At 48.5% G+C, this 20,263-nt stretch overlaps 9 protein-coding genes across 9 annotated transcripts; 4 read left to right on the top strand and 5 right to left on the bottom strand.

Annotated features, from left to right (window-relative positions):
* Positions 1–138: 138 nt before the first annotated feature.
* Positions 139–2,601, bottom strand: prp28 (mRNA splicing protein PRP28; the record flags this gene model as incomplete). The annotated part of the gene is made up of 3 exons (XM_057241359.1): positions 139–1,827; positions 1,857–2,234; positions 2,308–2,601. The coding sequence occupies 3 exons, from the start codon at positions 2,599–2,601 to the stop codon at positions 139–141; spliced, it is 2,361 nt and encodes a 786-aa protein (XP_057096718.1).
* Positions 2,602–3,251: 650 nt separating this feature from the next.
* Positions 3,252–5,574, bottom strand: N7529_005833 (putative mRNA splicing protein (Prp39); the record flags this gene model as incomplete). The annotated part of the gene is made up of 4 exons (XM_057241360.1): positions 3,252–4,629; positions 5,061–5,164; positions 5,231–5,446; positions 5,506–5,574. The coding sequence occupies 4 exons, from the start codon at positions 5,572–5,574 to the stop codon at positions 3,252–3,254; spliced, it is 1,767 nt and encodes a 588-aa protein (XP_057096719.1).
* Positions 5,575–6,002: 428 nt separating this feature from the next.
* N7529_005834 (mitochondrial 54S ribosomal protein mL59) lies at positions 6,003–6,652 on the top strand (the record flags this gene model as incomplete). Its single annotated transcript, XM_057241361.1, has 2 exons — positions 6,003–6,560; positions 6,611–6,652. 2 exons carry the CDS (start codon positions 6,003–6,005, stop codon positions 6,650–6,652), a joined length of 600 nt encoding a protein of 199 aa, XP_057096720.1.
* A 1,701-nt stretch (positions 6,653–8,353) lies between these two features.
* hxB (putative molybdenum cofactor sulfurase protein (HxB)) lies at positions 8,354–10,994 on the top strand (the record flags this gene model as incomplete). Its single annotated transcript, XM_057241362.1, has 2 exons — positions 8,354–10,059; positions 10,109–10,994. 2 exons carry the CDS (start codon positions 8,354–8,356, stop codon positions 10,992–10,994), a joined length of 2,592 nt encoding a protein of 863 aa, XP_057096721.1.
* Positions 10,995–11,244: 250 nt separating this feature from the next.
* On the bottom strand, positions 11,245–12,195 carry N7529_005836 (phytanoyl-CoA dioxygenase family protein; the record flags this gene model as incomplete). Its single annotated transcript, XM_057241363.1, has 3 exons — positions 11,245–11,354; positions 11,416–11,848; positions 11,908–12,195. 3 exons carry the CDS (start codon positions 12,193–12,195, stop codon positions 11,245–11,247), a joined length of 831 nt encoding a protein of 276 aa, XP_057096722.1.
* Positions 12,196–12,766: 571 nt separating this feature from the next.
* On the top strand, positions 12,767–14,751 carry N7529_005837 (uncharacterized protein; the record flags this gene model as incomplete). Its single annotated transcript, XM_057241364.1, has 3 exons — positions 12,767–13,240; positions 13,297–13,456; positions 13,514–14,751. 3 exons carry the CDS (start codon positions 12,767–12,769, stop codon positions 14,749–14,751), a joined length of 1,872 nt encoding a protein of 623 aa, XP_057096723.1.
* A 10-nt stretch (positions 14,752–14,761) lies between these two features.
* Positions 14,762–16,838, bottom strand: N7529_005838 (fungal specific transcription factor domain-containing protein; the record flags this gene model as incomplete). Its single annotated transcript, XM_057241365.1, has 4 exons — positions 14,762–15,783; positions 15,830–16,506; positions 16,550–16,668; positions 16,809–16,838. The coding sequence occupies 4 exons, from the start codon at positions 16,836–16,838 to the stop codon at positions 14,762–14,764; spliced, it is 1,848 nt and encodes a 615-aa protein (XP_057096724.1).
* A 552-nt stretch (positions 16,839–17,390) lies between these two features.
* Positions 17,391–19,058, top strand: N7529_005839 (uncharacterized protein; the record flags this gene model as incomplete). Its single annotated transcript, XM_057241366.1, has 5 exons — positions 17,391–17,481; positions 17,531–17,815; positions 17,868–18,140; positions 18,189–18,315; positions 18,374–19,058. 5 exons carry the CDS (start codon positions 17,391–17,393, stop codon positions 19,056–19,058), a joined length of 1,461 nt encoding a protein of 486 aa, XP_057096725.1.
* A 75-nt stretch (positions 19,059–19,133) lies between these two features.
* Positions 19,134–20,108, bottom strand: N7529_005840 (uncharacterized protein; the record flags this gene model as incomplete). The annotated part of the gene is made up of 1 exon (XM_057241367.1): positions 19,134–20,108. The coding sequence occupies one exon, from the start codon at positions 20,106–20,108 to the stop codon at positions 19,134–19,136; it is 975 nt and encodes a 324-aa protein (XP_057096726.1).
* Positions 20,109–20,263: the final 155 nt, after the last annotated feature.

Genomic DNA, 20,263 nt, shown 5'->3' on the forward strand with positions numbered 1-20,263 from the left:
AATATTTTAAGTGCCATATGAACACCTTGTTTGGCCACCTTGACCGCCAAATGTAGACTGGAACACCGCAAAGAGAAAGCAGACAGAGATGGTATCGAAAAAAGAATTTAGAGAAGAAAAAACAAATGGCTGCGAATACTACGCCCATCCACCCTTACCTCCAAACCCAGAACTGTCCTCGATCTTCTTTCCTCCAGCACCGCGGGTGGGTTTTTGCTGCGCCGCTGGGTGCTTGCGCAGTTCCTCGGGGACCCGTGAGATGGGTGATTTGATAAGCATCTGTTTGAGATCATACATGACTTCGGCGTCTTCGCTACCCAGGAAGGTTATAGCGACACCGCTCTTTCCGGCACGACCAGTACGACCGATACGGTGAGTGTAGCTCTCGATATTAGTCGCCATGTTGAAGTTAAGGACAAGCGAGACGTCCGGTACATCGATACCTCTTCCTGCGAGGTCGGTTGCCACCAGGACGTCTGTTGAACCATTGCGCAGGGAGGCTAGGGCGGCCTCACGCTGGTCTTGAGTTTTGTTTCCGTGAAGAGTGACAGTCGAATGGCCCATTTTCTTGATATCACGGGCAATAACATCGCAGTTTCGTTTGATGTTGACGAATACCATGATTGGAGGTCGGAATTCGCCTGATGACAGAATCTCAGCGAGACGTTTCTTGCGCTTCTCTTCGCCGGAAATCATTTCGACGCGTTGTTCAACGGTGTCGACGGCTTCGCCGACACCACCGATAGTGATGATGGCCGGTCGGCGGAGGTATTTGCGCGCGATGCGCTCAATCGGGGGAGGCATGGTAGCTGTGTACATCATGGTTTGACGGTACTGCTGTTGGGTCATAGCTCGCGCGTCTTCCGCTGCTTCTGAGTCGGGCTTTTCGTTGGTGACGGGAAGGGCTTCTAGAATTTTGTTGACCTGATCTTCGAGGCCAAGATCGATCATACGATCAGCTTCGTCCATGACCACATAACAACATTGACTGAAGACTAGCAGGCGACGATCAATAAAGTCAACTAGACGACCAGGTGTGGCAATAATGATTTCTGCACCGTTGCGCAGGTTGTAGGCTTGCTCTTCAATTGCGTGACCACCAACAAGACTGACGACGTTGAATCCAAGAGGCTGTGCGAACTTCTTAACTTCGATCTCGATTTGCTGTGTCAATTCACGCGTGGGCGCTAGAACAAGAGCATATGGCCCGTCATTCTTGCGCGTTTCATCTTCGTCAAAACGTGGTAGCTCAATGATATAACACAAGAGGGGGAGGAGGAACGCTGCTGTTTTACCGGAACCTGTGACGGCGACACCGATGAGATCTCGGGATTGCATCGCGATAGGGATGGCTGCACGCTGAATAGGCGTGGGCTCTTTGTACCCAACTCGGTCAACAAGCTCCAATAGGCGCTTCGGCAATAGACTCTCTTCCCATGAGCGCATAGGATTGGGTACACTGCCACCTTTGGTAGCGATTTGGAAGTCTTCTTTGAAGATACGCCAGTCTCGTTCGCGCATAAGGTCCAACCGCTTTTCGCTCCAGTGCTTATCCAGCTGATTGCGGGTACTTTCCTCACGTCGCCGGCGTTCCATTTCAAGAATTTCACTGGCACGCGCGCTGCCAGCCTCTTGGTCGCGAGTGATCAATGCATCGGCATACTTGCGTGTCACTTCATCTGCGACGTGATCGCCAAAGCCGGCCAATCGTCCCCGGCCAAAGAAGTTGGCCTCGTGTCGTTGTTGATATATTGGGTTGTAGTCGCCACTTGTATCCTCCTCAGTATTCCACTCGAAGTTGAACTTGCGGTCCGTTGTGCGCTTGCGCTTTTTTTGGCAGAGAAGTTTGACGTCACATCTGCTCCCATGTATCGGTTTTTGGTCAGAGCAGCCAGCGCTGCCGCGCCGTCCTCTTCCGTCACGCGCTTTTCCCCTTTAGTTTTGGGTGGGGGAGGCATGTCTGAGTCGCGATTAGACTGCTTGGCCCCCTTGCGCATAGCAGCAGGCCCGGTTGGAGCCTCATCGCGCATCGCTCGCGGGCCGGTGGGAACATTTCGATTTGAATCCTCCCGAGAGTTCCTAGGTCCTTGAGAGCTCACCGGCAATGGATCGGTCGTGAAATCATCCCGAGCAGCGGCATTGGCGCGGGCTTTGGCTTGTCGCTCTGCCTCGACCTCTTGAGCTCGTTTTTCCAATGCTAGCTTTTCACGCTGAGCTTTAGATAAGAATTTAGGCTATAAAGATAGAGAGAGGTCAGTTAGAAAATGACTGCTTTGTGCTGCGGCATTGGGCTCTTCCGAAGCTTACCTTTGCTGTTGCCGCGTCTGCTTCTTTCTTCTTGCGTATCAGCTCTTCCACACTCAACGGAGTCACAGCAGGCTTCTTCACACCCCATCCTTGCTTCTTCTTTGTAGTTTCGATCGGCGGCGGAGGACGCGCATCATCTGGAGGAGGTGGAGGGGCGGCGGCGTCTGGCGGCGGCGGCGGAGCGGCTGAGTCTTCAGCAGGAGGAGGCGGAGGTGGAGTTGGGGGGCGCTGGATAGGATCTGGGGGAGGGAGCGGGGGTGACAGCTTAGAGCCGTTGGAGATAATCCCTTCCATCATTCTATAAACAATCGGAGGAAATAAGAGCTTCAAAAATCCGCGTGATGATAAAGAGAAGGGACTTGTTATCGAATTTCTACGGAGGGCGGTGAAAACCAGAAGCGCAGTCACGTGTGCAAAGCCCGTTTCATGGAAGGTTTAAGGCACAAATACAAACTATTCAGGCATCTAATTTTTGTCGTTATACCTCCGAACACGTGCATAGCCCTGACTACTGTACAGCGACGAAAATCCGAACGACATTGACGATTACAGTACGTAGAAAAAATCATGGATTAAATTTCATTGGGTGATACTCCGGTACATTACAGCCGGACATTCAATATCCGTTTCTGACTTGGCACACACAGGGTGTCAAGCACAACCCAGATGCTAGGTGCTAGTCCATCAAATGAGCACGACGTAGCTTTTCATATTGGGGGGTCATCATAATCGCTAGACAGGTTGAAAGAAGAGTGCCTGACAGGCGAAACGGGGTGATACTACAAAGAAGGGGGAAAAGAGCCGACCTACCCTGGTGAATCAAAACGGCAGGGTAAGTAACTGAAACATTAAGCTCAAAATCAGAAACCTGGCGCGATTATTGGGGCAAAAGGATACGTCAAAGTTGGCGGTCATCAGCTGTTGGGCTAGGCCAGGCCTGTGTCTTAAACCGCCGCACCGTTCACAGGGGCCTGCTGGTAGTAAGCATAAGCTTGTGTAGCCGCAGCATCTTCTTGGCTTGGCTGCGCAATGGGAACTGGGACAGGCTGGAAGTCTGTGATAATCGGGGGTGGCGCAGCAAATCCACCGTTTCGAACACGAGCGACAGAAGCAGGACCATGGACTTCTCGATCCAGGACCATGTACTCCTTGGCTGTGTCTGCGGTGCCGCGCTCCAGAAGATACGCCATGTAGATCTCGACAAGTTCTTTGACGTCGTCAATTTGGAGTCTACTCTCAGATCGGATATCGGCAATGACTTTCTTGATGCGGTCATATTGAACCGACTCAGTAGCCGAGCTGGTTGGCTGCTCAATCTCGAAAGCCAGATAACTTCCCCAGAATGGCCGGCTATCGAGGTAATATTGCTGGTTATTGTGGAATACCATACGAGCCTCATCGGGGTTACCCTTGATCTTCCACAAAAGACGGGCCCACTCGGCAACGAGGGCAGCCTTGGTGGCCATATCGCATTCCGGGGAGTCCAACTGACTCTTGTAAATTTCAATGGCCGCTTCGAGACCTCCGTGACGACGGCACAAATTGGCGAGGGAAATGATTGTCTCCACATGGCTAGGCAGATTGGCCAGAATGGCCCCATGAATCTCCTTGGCCACGTCAACACGGCCTGATGTCTCTTCGAAATAGGCATATTGCAGACGAATAGCGGCGTTGGCAATTGGGACGTGAATGTAAGCAGCGCGTTGGTAGATGATTCGCAAATCAGATTCTTTGTCCTTTTGGGCAGCCATCCAGCGGGCGTAGCGGAACCAGATCTCATCGTAATAAGCAGCAGTCACCAACGCTCGTTCATACAGGAACTGAATGCGAGCGAACGAACCTTCAGCTTCCTCGAAGTCCAAGTAATTGTGCCAGTTTGTCAGCTGGATTTGATCAAGCTCGGTCACAGTGAAGTATGGTCGCTTGATCCCTGACTCAAAGGTCCAGCGCTTAGTTGTTTCTGTTTGAGTGTTCGTAAAGATTCCGAGGTGGTAACTATCCAAACGAATGCGCAGATCCCGCTCGATCTCGGCCTCTGCCTTGGGGCCGGGAGCAGACTGAGATAAGGCAGCCTCAACCTCAGCGCGGAACGCAGCCAAGGTTTCCTCGGGTGCGAGTTCGGCCAAAGGTCGGGTCTGTGCAAGTTGGCGGTAACGCTCAAAGTAGCGAGAGTACTGGTGCATAGGAATGTGAATGACCCTGCCAAGAATAGCAAAAATCTTATCATGGCCTTCAAAGCGTTCCTCGAACTCGATGTACTTGTCCCAGAAAGGATGGGAGAGGAAATCAAGACCAACACAGCTAGCACCTCGTTCAAACAGGCTATTTAGGTATTAAAGTTAGCACGATGCGCACGCAGTGAATTTCAGGATGGGATGGGAGCGAAGGAGCAGGGGCAAAATCTGAGTAGTAAACGCTGTCTGTACGTGAAAAAACCAAGGTTGATGAAGCTGAGGGATTGACATCCAGTGCTCTGTAGAGGGCCATCGAACGAAACTGTTCCTTGATTTCAATGCAACAGAGGTGATTCTGTCAGGAGGAAAAGCAGAGGAGGGCCCTGGGTGAGCTAGGGGTGAGAAGTAAACTCTACATGGATCAGGGGGGTTAAGCAGCGGTCTCTCACACATCAACAATGCAACTAGTGGATATGGAAGATCCAAAAGTCATATGTGATCGGCATCACGAGAGCCTTCGCCGGCTGCGACGATAATGGTTATAGGGAGAGGGAAGAAGGTGATTTTCACTGTACTTACTCTCGAATGATATCAGCGTTGTGTGAGGTTTCAGCCTTGAACGAGCAGTAGTTGGCCCATAGATCAACGGAAGGCGAGATACTGGCGATTCCACGTTCGTAAACCTAGCAAAATCATATCAGCAAAGCTCAACGACATGAGGCTGTTGTCCAAGGAGAGTGCTGCCATACCATTTCAGCGGCTTCTGTGCCTGTGATCGAAAACTCCAGATCGGCATATTTTTTCCAATAACCAAATAGCAGAGGGAACTTGGCCAAGAAACGGTCGTAGATAGCGCGGACGGTTGTAATGGCCTGGGGGTTGGAGTTGCGATTGATCCCACCTTCGAGACCCTCTCCGGCGCGAACAAGCTTCTCCCAGGTTTCAAAGTTGTCAGGATCATCTAGCTGTTGAATGGAACAGACCTATTAGCATATGAATGTTCCACGATGTTTGCGACACGTACCAAATCCACCTCTAGTTTGTACAGCTCGGCGTTCTCCTCCTCGGAGCCTCCGTACTGATAGTCGGCCATAATGGCAGAGGTGAATGTGCGCGCGAGGATACCAAGAGTGTGCAAATCAAGTGAAAGTTAGGAACAGAGGTATGAATAAGGCAAAGTGGTGGTAACAATGGGCAACTTGGAAAGGAAATTCTTGAGGCTGGGACGAGACTGAAAACCGAGCCGAAGATAGCAGGCTGGATGCCTCAAGACGAGACTTTCGCCTTACAGATCAGGCGCCGAGGCAGTCAATACTCACGTGACAGAATTTCTGATAAAGCAGGCGGTGATACACAGCTTCATGGAGTGGGGAGATGAGGCCTTATCGCCTTATAGATCGGGTGTCTGTGCTCACCTATTAAGGATTAGCGTGATTCTGGCCGCCATTAACTTTTTGACTGGAGCATTCACCTGCAACCACATTGTGAAGGCCGGAATTCAGACCACCCGTCACACCCATCATGGCGACCTCGAGCAAGATCCCAGCATTGGCAGAGAATCTCCCTCAACGTCTCGTCAATTTCTTTGCTCGGTATCCCCCACAATTCCACTCTGCTGCTGTCCGTCGCCCAGCGCCTCGCCCAAAGGGAGAGGCCATTCCGCAAACACCACTGCCATCTCCGTACACCCCAGATCGCGATGCTAAAGGAACCCCAGGGGTCAAAAAGGACGCATGGACTCCTTCGCGCGCCCTTCTCGTGACTAGCGATGAGGTCCGCAATCCTTTCCTTCCACACAAGCGATTCGGCAAATGGGAGGCACCAAGATATGGCTTGCGCCAGCAAGCCGACTTGATGAAATTGGCCATCAAATATAATGTGGAAACACTTCTTCCTCCTAGTCGGAAATCGCCCGAGTTCAAGGAAACCCGTCGTGAGGAGCGTGGATTGCAGGTTAAGGGTACCGGTGTTGGTCAAAAGGTCAAAGGTCACAAGTGGGAGCGTACGATGGAGTCACGTCTTGAAGACCGTCGCAAGGCGATGGAGAAAATGCCGGAAATGGTCCGCATGTGGAAGCAGGTGAGCTTACCTTTGATCTTTTCCGTTACATCGCTGACTCGGCACAACAGAGAGGTCATGGCCGTGGATGGAAACAATGGCCCAGGCGTTAATGGTAATGCCTCACCGCAGCAAGTTACAGCGTTTTTCTCTTTATTTTGGCCGGTTTGTTCCTTCCGGTTTTTCAATGTTCTACTGGTTCTCGCCCGAACTGCATCGACATCAACACTTGTACGAGCCGCAGCAGAAGCTTGGGATGGAGTTTTATCTTTGAAGCATACTATCAACACAATCTGTACAATACAATCCACGGTCACATACCCCAATGCTAGCCGAAAGAACACTTTGCATATATCTGGTCCTTATTCAACATCCCGGGCAAGAGAGCTACTAACTAGCCAAAAAATATTTAATCCTGAGTCACATGGTCATAGTAGAGTGGATGCCGAGAAAAACTCAATGCAGCAAGGTATACGGAGTATCTAGGCATCCTTGGGCCCTGATTCACTAAAATGGCTCGGTGAGGTGATGAACTATGCAAGATATTTGGAATCCTACACCCATATCATTTCTTGCCTCATCGTGCATGATCACAAGGCTGTTTGTTTCTTGATGTGGAATTTTTTGGTCTAGATCGTTAGAAATTGACTCACCTTTACCGGATTGCCCGTGCTCACACATTCTCAAAGGAATGGATTCTCGAACCAAGGCGCACTAAGGCGCGCTCTTTATGTAGCTCGATGGTGTTATTGATAGTGATCAGCCTAGGTGGGTAAGCTGAGTATGTGATGAGATTTGGGGTTGGTGCTTTAGCCCCAATGGAATCCTAGAAATATGTGCAGGTGCCTGACGCATTATTTGCTTCGGGGCTCTGCTGGAGCGTGTGATATAGGGTGATTGGGAAAACCTTCACAAACAATACCTGAGTAAGTTAATGGTTGGTGGGGAAGTATATAAACGGTGCGTTAGTACCTATGTATGTGTGATATAATACAAGGATTCGATAGCATATCATTCTAATAGTGTAGAACACTCGGCGGGTGTGCATAGGTCTCCCCGATCCAGTACCCTGATTCGCCAATGAGTAGTTCATTATAGGTAACATTGCTATTGTGCATGGACATACCGCAGTTGGACTGTGCTAGCGGGGCGTCCTGGGGGTGTCCTAGGGGCGTCCTGCTGATCGCCGTAGATATAATCGAAATATGTGCGTGGATAGTATGAAACCACTCACTAAGAGATTGCGATTCCTTATGCATGTATCTATTACCACAGCTAACACCGTATTTCCACACTCATTACCACTTGGCACGTGCGGGGATTTCCTAATGCTGTGGCAATGGAATTTGCAATCATCAGCCTCATCATTGTTTCCTCGATTCTGAAAAAGATATCTATAAAAAGCCATGGATCAGTCCTTTGAAACTACATACTTTTCCTCAGATACCCACCGCCTATTTCATCGAAGTTGGCTGGAAACAACACCTGGGCTGGTTGATTAGTAGTTCCGTGTCATCGGAGCTTACCGATGAGAATATAGTTGTCCGCCTTATCTGTAAGAACCCCCCTTCCAAAACCGTTTTATATTGCATTGTTGTACAAAGATGCAGTCTATTTCTGGATCTTTCTTACTCTGATTGCAATATTGAACTGATTCTGCTTCTAGGAGTATATATTGTCTAATTGTGAACACTGTGAACATCCCAACACCGCTCTTAGTCAATTTGCCACTTTGTGTTCAAAATACCTCGGTGTGCGATATACTTTGCAAGAGTTTCGATTCTGTTTTTTTTTCAATTTGAATACCGACCAAGATGGGAAAATTGGATATTCAACAGACTGTCCCCACCGGATATAGCCAAGGGTACTGTGCCGATGTGGACACCATTCGAGAGAAAGAATATCCTTTACTCAATGGTAAGGTTAATCAATCACCAACTCAACATCATCATGCCAAACTGACTTCTTACTTTCAATACTGTATAGAAACAACCTACCTTGACCATGCAGGGACAACGCCCTATGCCCAATCTATGATTGAGAATTTCTCGCGTGATCTTGCATCCAATTTATTTGGAAATCCTCATTCTATGTCTCTATCTTCCCAACTCTCTACACAGAGGACAGATGATGTCCGAGTCCGTATATTGAAATTCTTCAATGCGGATCCAAATGAGTTCGACCTCGTCTTTGTGGCAAACGCAACTGCCGGCATCAAGCTGGTTGCAGACTCGCTGCGAGACTCAGACCACCGAGGCTTTTGGTATGGTTATCACATCGATGCCCATACCAGCCTAGTGGGCGTGCGAGAGCTGGCTGAAATGGGCTATCAATGTTTTCAAAGCGATGATGAGATGGAGGCCGGGATCTCAGAGCTGGTTGGTTTCCAGTCAAAAGCACCCAGACTGATTGCATACCCAGCACAATCAAACATGAACGGCCGACGTTTGCCAATTCGCTGGTGTGAGCAGATTCGATCGGCGGCTACAGAAAGTGGCGGAAACATCTATACCTTGCTGGATGCTGCATCCCTTGTGGCAACTGCTCCACTTGACCTAGGCCCATCGTCGTCCGCGCCAGATTTCACTGTCCTGAGTTTCTATAAAATCTTCGGATTTCCCGATCTGGGAGCATTGATTGTTCGAAAGAGTGCTGCGCGGGCATTTGAGAGACGCAGGTATTTTGGAGGAGGCACTGTTGACATGGTCATTGCCTCTGGGGCACAATGGCACGCGAAGAAAGAGACTTCTATACACGAACGGCTAGAAGATGGTACACTTCCATTCCATAGCATCATTGCCTTGGATGCGGCCTTGGACACACATCAACGACTATACGGTTCGATGGCAAACATTTCGGCTCACACTGGCTTTCTTGCCAAGCAGTTCTATGATAGACTTTCCTCATTGGCACATTTCAATGAAACCAAAGTTTGTCAGATTTATCAGTCACCCGCTTCGGCATATGGAAATCCACAAACGCAAGGTCCGATCATCGCGTTCAATCTGTGCAACAGCCGTGGTGAATGGGTCCCAAAGACAGAAGTCGAGAAATTAGCTACTGTTCAAAACCTTCAGATCCGTACAGGGTCAGTATGCAATCCCGGCGGAACCGCTTCTTCTCTTGGCTGGACTGGACCGGAGCTTCGTCGTCATTACTCGACTGGTTTGCGCTGTGGTGATAGTCATGACGTCCTAGGAGGGCGACCGACTGGTATTCTGCGTGTTAGTCTGGGTGCAATGACGAATACGAAAGACATCGATTCTCTCATCAACTTCGTTGAGGAATTTTATGTTGAGAAAATTCCTCCCATTGTTTGTCTCGATCACTTCAGAGAAGACAATGAAGTTGTTGCACCTCATTTCTATGTCGAAAGCTTGGCGGTGTTTCCAATCAAGAGTTGCGGCGCTTTCAAAATCCCCGAGGGCAAGCGCTGGGAAGTCAGAAGAGAAGGGCTTGCGTGGGACAGAGAGTGGTGCCTGATTCATCAAGGGACCGGCACAGCTTTGAATCAAAAGAGGTATTGCTTTTCCAAACATGCTAGCATTTGTATATACTAACGCAAGTAGGTACCCTCGAATGTGTCTTATACGACCCTCGATCGAAATTGACAAGGGAGTTCTTCGAATCACCTGTGGTGCGATAGCGGCATCAGATCAAGTCAGCCTCGAGATTTCGCTTGGCTGGGAAGACACGAGCCTCATATCCACTTCATTTTGTCCCAGCTCAGCCAAAAGACCGACAGTGGTGTGTGGTGACCCAGTAGCTTTACATGCGTATACATCACCGGTGGTGTCAGCGTTCTTTTCAGACTTCCTGGGAGTGCCTTGTACCCTCGCCAGGTTCCCTACCCAATCTGCCAACCGCTTTTCACGACAGTCTCGGATGCCCAATACATGGAAGAGCCGCTTCCGCAAGCTTATCATGCCCGGGTCGTTTCCTCCTGACTTCCCACCCCCAGTACGCGACAATGGTCAAACGAAACTCACACTTTCCAATGAGTCCCCGATCCTTGTTGTGTCGCGGTCATCGGTCAATCGGTTGAATGAGACAATCAAGGCTCATAACAAACACGGTGGCAGAAAGACAGTTGCCGCGGACGTGTTTCGGGGAAATATCGTCGTCGCTGAACGACTTGCTCACCGCGGTGACGTGGAGCAACCATATGCCGAGGACCGTTGGTCTTCTCTTCGCATCGGGCCGGACCAGTTGCGATTTGATGCCCTAGACGCATGTCAGAGGTGTCAAATGGTCTGTATAGACCAATTCACTGGAGTTCGACGCGACGAGCCGTTCTCAACACTTGCTAAAACTAGAAACATCGATGGCAGAGTTTCTTTTGGCAGATATGCTGCGCTTTCCCCCGGGGAAGGGCAATGGTTTGATATTGAGGCACCTGACCGCAGGACGGTCATGGTAGGAGATGTGGTTGTGCCATTATACCGGGAGGATTGAATGTATTCGGAGTTTCTGTATATATGATATTGATTGTATTATTTTGATTAACGAAGCACTATTTGACACTGATATCTCTTCTCTACTTACACATCCACTTTAGAAAAGTCTGGCGACACGATGTAATTTGGATACGAAGGCAGGTCTGATAAAAGCAGAAAGATTTACGGAAGGCCGATGAGGAACATAATAATTCATCCGCTAGAGGCCTGATGTATCGTTGGCGTTAAAGTTTCACAAATGCTAATAACTACATATTGACAATGGATGTTGCAACGGTATTGTCCTGGATCGTGGTAAAGGGAGCCGCAAACCCATATGTTTTGTAGCCTTGCGAATAATCCTTTCCTTCTTCTCGCTCTAAATCAAACACCTATTAGCAAGTATACCCCAAAGATTCAGCAGCCAAGGATTTACTCACCATGCTCAGGTGGGAACATCTGCATGCGATGTTTGTAATACTTCTCCCTCAGATTCTCGCCGTCACTCTTAGAGTGGAAGGTAGCATAAAGACTCGATCGACTTTTCTCAGTCCTGTTTTCCGCCGATCGGTGAGCAAGATGCGACCCAAAAACCAGCATATCACCCATCTCGAGTGGAATAGAAATCCATTCGTGCGCCTGCTCCCATTCAGGTGTGATGCGACCTCCATCGGCAAACTCAATCTCCATCTTGTGTGACCCGCGAACAACTTCTAAACACCCATTCTCGGGGGTTGCAGCGTCAATCGCTAGGTTTGCAGTCATGTGCTCAATGCGGCCGATGTGGTCGTAGGCTGGCGCATCCAGGTGAGCTTGGAAGCCGTTCCCATGAGGCTGCTTGTAGTTGATCTTATCCTTGAAAAGAAGCATATCCTGGAGCGAAGATTATATTGTTAATAACTTTACTCCTCAAGTGCTGTAGAAAAACATACATCGCCGGATAGTGCTTTCAGAATCTCGGCTAGTTGCTCACCACAGACCAGGGATTTGAACTCAGGATGGTAGTCGATGAACCGTTCTGTGCGCATCAGTTGGCGCTCGCCATTGATGTTAATCTCGTCATAAGGCATCCATTTGCCTTTGACACGAGGCCAGGCTTGCACTTCCTCTGTCCAACGCTTCAGTGATACCGGGTCAACGAGCTTATGTTCGTTGGCGCGTAGGAGGAGGTAGCCATCTTCATGGTATGAAGCTATTTGCATTGGGGTGAGGGGTGACATGTTTATCGAATGCACAATAGATCTCAGAAGTAGAATCAATAGAGTGTTGGTGCCTGGAGGTTGTTGCAAATCCTGGCGAAGAGTGGGCTTTTATACTTTAGAGATACGTTGATGTTTGTAGATCGCTCAACAAATGGGGGTACCCATTGGGTGATTGTATTTTCTCATTACCAGCCAGTCATAAAATCCCTTTTGTTTCAGAAACCGATGATTGTTAATGCAAAAAGGAACTATCGGCGTAACATCGTTTGGCATTTCCCACTGGTGTTCATGCCGAAACCATCAAACACGGACCCTCGGGCTTCGTGCCGACGAGGTAATCGGGATTCACTGCAACCTCTCGGTATATATCCGCTTAACTGAATTGATCTGACACAATTGTATTGAGCAACACGTGTATAATTAGACTCGATTGAGAACGGACTTCGTGCCTTTGTACATTTCTAAGGTTCAACAACCAGGAAATCCTTGCATCTATACACCATCACTTAGTACATCGGCTAGCTCAATCACACATCTTCTCGCCAAAAGAACTTCAGCATTGAGATTACATACCACAAAAACCGTGAGAATGAACTTGAAGATGACAATCCCCGACAGCAATCAACCGATCGCCTCTGTCGAGCAGCATACCAGGGCAACAATCAGAACCCTCTTTGGATTTTTGTATGCTCAGGGACAGGGCGATTACCTCGGCGAGAGGGTGACCCAATTAGAACACTCTCTCCAATGTGCACATCTGGCAGCCCAGTCTTCCGAGCATGGCAACGATAGCGAGGTCATCCTCGCAGCTCTTTTGCACGATGTTGGGCGATTTATCCCCGCAGCCGAGAAGATGGGCAAGATGGTCACATCCGATGGCCAGTATATTGGACGACAAAGCCATGAGGTCCTTGGAGAGGCTTATTTACGCCGGATTGGTTTCAGCGAGAAAGTGTGTACATTAGTTGGCGCTCACGTTATGGCAAAGCGGTATTTGGTCGCGACAGACAAGGAGTACTATGATGGGTTGAGTGAAACAAGCAAGCGGACATTAAAATTTCAGGTATGCTATCATATATTTTGTCGAAGGGGATTGCATAATACTAATGAGAACCTCAGGGAGGAGGATTCAATGCCGAACAGATCCAAGAAGCTCAGCAGGACCCCCTGCTGGATGCAAAGCTTTCTGTCAGGCGATGGGATGATCTTGCCAAAGATCCCGACCTCGAGGTACCTCAGCTTGAGGTATACGAAGAGCTGGCCTACCAATGCTTAATTGGTGAGTATCACAACGCATATATATAACAGTACACACGAAAACTAATCCGTGAGCTAGACTCCCGGTCCAAGTTTACTCTCCATTCAAGGGAATACAGCCTGCCAACACAGCCTACGGTTGTCATATGTGTTGATGGATTCGATCCAGAATATCTGCAGTCTGGCATTCAACGAGGCGTTTTACCAACTTTCGCCAAGTTTCTCGACACGGGCTTTCATGCCACCGCTAAGAGCTGCATGCCTTCATTCACAAACCCAAACAACGTATCGATTATCACTGGTGCACCACCCTCAACACATGGCATTGCTGGGAACTTCTTCTTAGATAGAGAGACAGGCGAAACGAGAATGATCACGGATGACTCTTTGCTTCGCGGGTCGACTCTATTAGAGCAGATGGTCCAGCGCGGTGTACGAGTGGCTTCCATTACCGCCAAGGACAAACTCCGCAAGATTCTTGCCCACGGGTTGAAGGGTGCTATTTGCTTTTCATCGGAGAAGGCTGCAGAATGTACTTTTGAAGAAAATGGGATTGCCGATGTGGAACAATGGCTTGGTCGGCCTGCGCCTAGCCAATATTCAGCTGATCTGTCCTTGTTTGTTCTTGACGCAGGTATAAAATTACTGCAAGAAAAAAGGTCGGACTTCTTGTATTTGACTTTATCTGATTACATTCAGCACAAACATGAACCAGGAAGCAAAGAGGCCGACGAATTCATGGGAGCTATTGATGAACGTTTGCAAAGTCTTGCTTCTCTTGCCCCGGTCATCGGTGTGACTGGTGACCATGGCATGAGTAAGAAGTCCAACGAAAAGGGACAGCCCAACGTCCTATTCCTCGAAGAAGTGCTGAACGCAAAATTTGGTCCGAATGCTTGCAGGGTCATTTGCCCAATCACGGACCCATTCGTTCGGCATCATGGTGCATTAGGTTCATTTGTGCGTGTCTATCTCAAGGATATCACACAGCTAGATTCGATGATTGAACTTTGCAAGTCACAACCAGAGGTTGATGTTGCCTTTAGCGGCCAAGAGGCTGCGAAGATATATGAGATGCCTCTTGATAGAGAGGGTGACATTGTGGTTATCTCAACGCCATTCACTGTGATTGGGAGTTCTGCAGCTAACCACGACTTGACAAAGCTCAAAGATCATCCACTGCGGTCACATGGGGGTTTGAGTGAGCAGAGGATCCCTGTCATCATGTCAAAGGGTGTCAAGAATCCCAGTGGACTGGAAGGCAAAGTCTGGAGGAATTACGACATCTTTGATCTTGTGCTCAACTGGGCAACATGAAATTTGTCTATCACGGCACCGTTGATCGAATGGTGGGCCCTATTGATGTATTATGATGTAGCCACCATTCGTCAAGATCAGGGATATTAGTTTGAAAATCAAAGCTTGCCATGTTTTCCACCCAAGCCATATCAAAAGCGGACTGCTCTTCTTCGGCAGGAGTAGGATGGTATACTGCCTCGTCACAGGAGAGAGTAGGCATTTGGCATCTGCCCAACAAGCGCTCTAAGCCTTCACTGATAACAACGAGTAGATGCTGCTTGTGCATATCTTTTGTGATTTCCCGAAGAGCGGCCACTGTCTCTGCAACCAGTGATAGAATTTTGGTAGTATCGATTCTGATCATACTGGCATGCTTCGTCGCAATCTTGAGCAAGAAAACCACAGCAAAGGCCAGCATAGTATCAAAATACAGCGGAAGGCCGTTCATGAATGATCGGAACTCAGGGTCGGAGACAATCATTTGGAGAATAGACATTGCAGACAGCACGCCAGCATTAGAGATCTCTTCGAGCTCAGGCGACATGTATTGGGCTGTGTTCTCGGATGCTGGAGCCCCACGAAAAGCGTGCGAACAAAGATAAAGCTTTGCAAATTGAAAGTGAAACCCAACGCCCTTTTGTGGGTAGTTTCCCACATTTTGGTTCGTTTTGAAGCTTTCGTTCCAGTCAGCGTACCATGTATCTAGAGAGATCGAATATCGCCGCAGCTGAGGTAGTGTTTGAGGCGCAATTGGGGTATCGACGTCGACCCCAAATGTATCAAATACGCGACCCAGAATGGACCACTCTTTAACTTGACTGATCAGCCTGGCATCGTCTTCGGTAGCATGCTCGGTCTCTAGGATTCGGCTAGCTGAGTCGATGATAAAACCTTCCCTGGACATTGGAGGTCGTCCGTAGGCTATTGAGAAGTGATGATCGCACACGTAGACAAGATAGTATAATCGAGCTTGGAGATATCCATCACGATCCCCCTTCAGGGCCTTGTATATTCCACTGTGAAGATTGATATCGGATGCAATCCGAACAGCTGCTTGGATCAGACTCGTTCCACAATATAATGGAAATTCACGTACCATTGCCGATAAGTGACCAAGATAGCTCATGCAGCCAAAATGCACCGACACAAAGACCCCTGATGTCATCTTCGCTGACATGTCTTGAAAATGTCTGCGCCATAACAAGGTTCTTATACTCAGCGTAACAGGTTTCAAAGAGATGGCCCAGTGACTGAGAGTGCAATGCTCCAACTGTGCAGACAGCTGCCGTTAACAAAGGAGATGCGACTCGAACTGATTCTAGGCTGATATGATCGCCCAGGATGCGGTAGAGAAAATGATCGAGTCTGAGATGATAAGTCTCGAATAGTGTCAATGCTTGTCGAAGAGAGATAAGTCCCGTTGATATCAAGTCTGGCGGACGGGATTTCGGTAGATCTTTCTGTAAACCTGCTCTCCCGCTTTCTGAGACGCAAGAAGCTGGAATAGAAGCTGGACCTCCTCGCGGATCCATGATCACCTCCCAAGTTCGTGGGAGCTCGTTGGTCTCTTTTTGCAGCGATGTCTGACCCGTGACAAGTGTTTCTTGAGCAACAGCCTCTGTAGCGATGCCCTCCAAGGCTGGACTCATAGAGACTTCTTGTGGTACAGGACCACTGTGAGAAATCTGTAATTCGGGAATGTCGACTTTGGCTGCAATCTTTGCAACAGTGTCTTCCAGCCATCGCATCTTTTGTACTACTGCACCTTTCCACCTGGGTAATATTAGGGCGTGATATCACCAAAGAAACAACATACTTACGTGACATCATCTTCCAGTAGTGTTTGTAGGCTTCGATTGACACTGCAAGGAAGACCTCTTTTCTTGCAACGAGAACATGGCATTTGGCCCTCTCGCATGTGACATTTGACCTGGACTATATATTAGCCCGTTGACTGGACTGCAGTATTCGACAATGTTACTGACTTTTTGTTTGCGACATGCCACACAAGCAGTAATTTTACGAGTGATATCAGGTGGCTTGCGATCACCGAAAGACTCCCGCAACGCACTCACCGCTGGCGGGGACGCCAGTTCGATATCCATGATATTTGCCAGTTGAGGGGCAACAATCGTGGGTGGATGTAGTTGTGTTCTGGTTTGCAGTGTTTGCACCAGGTTGACATACGAGATATCAGCACCAACCAAAGCAAATCAAGTCAAATCAAATCAAACCAAACGAGCATTACACAAGAACCGAAAAAAAGCATCGGCGGACTTCGCACCGATGATATAGCCGTGGCGGAGTACAATGCGGTGGGGAGACCGAGTACACGTGGGGGCCATACATGCAGCCGACTGGCTTCTCCACAATTGCATATTTGTGGCGCACACCCCCGTGGCAGCTTCAACGTTGCTTATTGCATCTTTAATTCTCGGCACATGTTTTGTTCTCTCTATCAAACCAAATCCATTGTTCTTCCTGCCGTACGCCAATATCTGTGCAAAATGTCCTCAGTGTTTTATCGTGGCCAAATATATAACTTCACTGCCGCAATGGTAAGGGGGAAATGCTTCGCTGAACAATTGAGAGCATCATAACATCCAATACATTTCGGTTTATTTTTAATTCAATTCCTCGCTGTTTGTTTTACCTCAATGACATCTGTCGGTGCCAAATTGAAGTTTGTGGTCACCGCAGGTGTTGGATTCTTTGCAGATGGTTATTTGAACCTGACAATTGGGCTTGGTGAGTAGTTAACTGCTTCGATCACATCTCAAATTCTGATATAAGACAGTGGTACCGATTTTCGGATATCTATACTTCCAAGATGGCAAAGTACCTACAGTCGACAGCGACATCATCAAAGGTGGCTTGAGTCTGGGAATGGTGGTGGGCCAATTGCTTTTTGGAGTTTTGAGTGATGTTTGGGGCCGACACACTATTTATGGCAAGGAATTGGCCCTCACCATATTCGGAACCTTAATGGTCGTCTTATTGCCCTGGAATCACATGTCGGCTCAGTCTGTGACAGCGTGGGTTGCAGTGTTCCGTGTGGTGACGGGTGTTGGAATTGGCGCCGGTAAGTCCTGTTTCATGAGAATACACTATCTGGCTGGTCTGACACGAGGAAGACTATCCACTCTCATCATCTTTGTCGGCAGAAAAGTCACCATTTGGTTCCCGTGCTATGCAGGTGTTGACAGTTTTCTCAAATATCGGACTTGGTAATATCGCAGCGAGTATTGTCTTTCTGATTTTGCTCAAAGCATTTGAAGGATCCATATCCGATAACTTGGACCATCTAGAATGGGTCTGGCGTTTGCTCTTGGGTATTGGTATCATACCTGCGGCATTCACTCTTTATGCCCGGTTGACCATAACGGAAACTGTTCCGTACAAACAATGTAATAGTGACATTTCCTCGCTTTTTGAGCAGTACTAATGGATTGTAGATGTGTGGGACGACGCCACTGGCCAAAAGCGCGGCTTTCAGGATCAGTGGAACGACTTTCGCGAGTATTTCGGTCAATGGAAACATGCCAAAGTTCTCTTCGCAACAGCCGCCGCCTGGTTTCTTTTGTGAGCAAGATCGTCGCACAAGGACCTGACCTATTAGCATCCAAACTAACAAGAATAGCGATATTGCATACTATGGTATCAACCTCAACCAAAGTATCATCTTAGCAAGGATCGGCTATGCTAAAGGAGCAACACCATGGAAGACTCTTTACAACACCGCCATTGGTAACATTATCGTCCAGGCTGCAGGATATCTACCTGGATTCTACGTCGGAATCTTCCTCCCCGATCGTATCGGACGTGTACGCCAACAATTTTGGACTTGCATCATGGTGTGCATTCTCTATGCTATATGGGCTGGGATCAGTGTACAAAGCGTGCATACCCCAACAGCGGGCTTGATGGTTATCTTTGCCCTCTCCCAGTTTCTGTTGACTGTTGGACCTAATTGCACTACCTTCTTGATACCCGCGGAAGTTTTTCCTACTCGTGTCCGAGGCACGGCACATGGAATTTCGGCCGCCGCTGGAAAAAGCGGGGCGATTTTGACCGCATTTGCTTTCGGTACTGTGGAAGATGCGATCAGTTTGGAGGGTGTCCTAGGCCTTTTCTCAGGTGTCATGCTGATGACCGCTCTTGTGACATTGATGATACCCGAAACCAGGGGCTACACTCTTGAATCCATCGAAAGAGACGCGTTATATGGCGAGAGAGACCCTGCGCCAGAGTCGTCGTATTCTGGAAGTGTGACCGTTGTCGACATAGAGGTGGACCAGAATGTTCCCAAGAAAGTTGCCTACTGATGTTTCTGCGCTCAACGTGGCAACGAGCTCGTGAGACTGAAACCGATTTTCAATTTGGGAATTCAAATGGTGTAATTAAACACTCGGTTGATCAATCCTATAAACCATAGATGCGACATTAAAATAAGCCTCATACTCGACATCCTCATCTTCATCCTGAATACCATAATGATAGTGACCTCCTTTGCGGTTTCCATCTGCGTCGAAGGAGTGAGTATGCTCCATCCTCAGGCCCAATCCTTCCGGATCTGCACTATGCATCACAGTCAGGCATACCACAGGGGCCTGGAATATATGATATGAGAGCCATTCCTTCTCCAGCTGCTTGCGGTCTCTAAATGGCAATTGATCTTCCAGGGGAAAGTCGGGCATAATGTGAAACTTGGCTTTTCCGGCTTTCAAGATGAACACACCACCAAGGCTTATTGGTCTGGCGTCCCCATAGATCTCTTGCAGACCGTAGCGGATACAATTGGTAAAATTATGTTCCCCTGTGCGCGCCTTTGCATTGATTTTGAGAACCGGGCCCGTGTCTCCATCTGATCCGAAGAGGTTCATCATCAATGCGCAATTTGTGCTCGAGAGGCGCTCACATATTGGTTCATGATCGGCCTGAAGCTTGATTACACGTGTGCCGTTGTTCAAGGCCAACAAGCTCGGATCTTTAAAGCTGGATGCCGTGTCATTTCCGCGCCAGGATAGATTGGGCGCCAGCTCGCCATTTTGACCAATATCTTGGAATGGAGCGGCACCTGCCCCAAAAATGAAACCTGCATGAGGAGACATATCCATATTTCCCGCCAGAGAAAGAAGCGAGTATTTTGCACTGAGAATCGGCTTTGGGAAAAGATGTTGCTGTCCACCTATGTCCGCAATCCGAGGATTTCCTGAAAGACCAGATCCAGCGAGGCTAAAAGGTGGTTGTGCTAAATCCGGGCATTCGACGACTCTAAAACTTGCAGTCTCAAAGTTGGATAGTAGTGATTTCTCGATGACAGCTGCAAGCTCGTCCAAGTGCGGGGGATTCCGCAAATGCTTCGTCACAGTCATGTTGCTACACATTTGAGAATTGAGAATTGGGTGAAACCACGAGATGCTACAATCCTTTTTTTCAAAGAGAAAGGGGAAAGGTGACCAAAAGGATCTTGTAAATCACCTAATCTCCCCGCACAGTTCCAGGGCACGATATCGGGTAATCATGACCG

The sequence above is a fragment of the Penicillium soppii genome (assembly GCF_028829465.1).
Source record: "Penicillium soppii strain IBT 18220 chromosome Unknown utg000005l, whole genome shotgun sequence".
In the NCBI taxonomy this organism is placed as follows: Eukaryota; Fungi; Ascomycota; class Eurotiomycetes; order Eurotiales; family Aspergillaceae; genus Penicillium; species Penicillium soppii.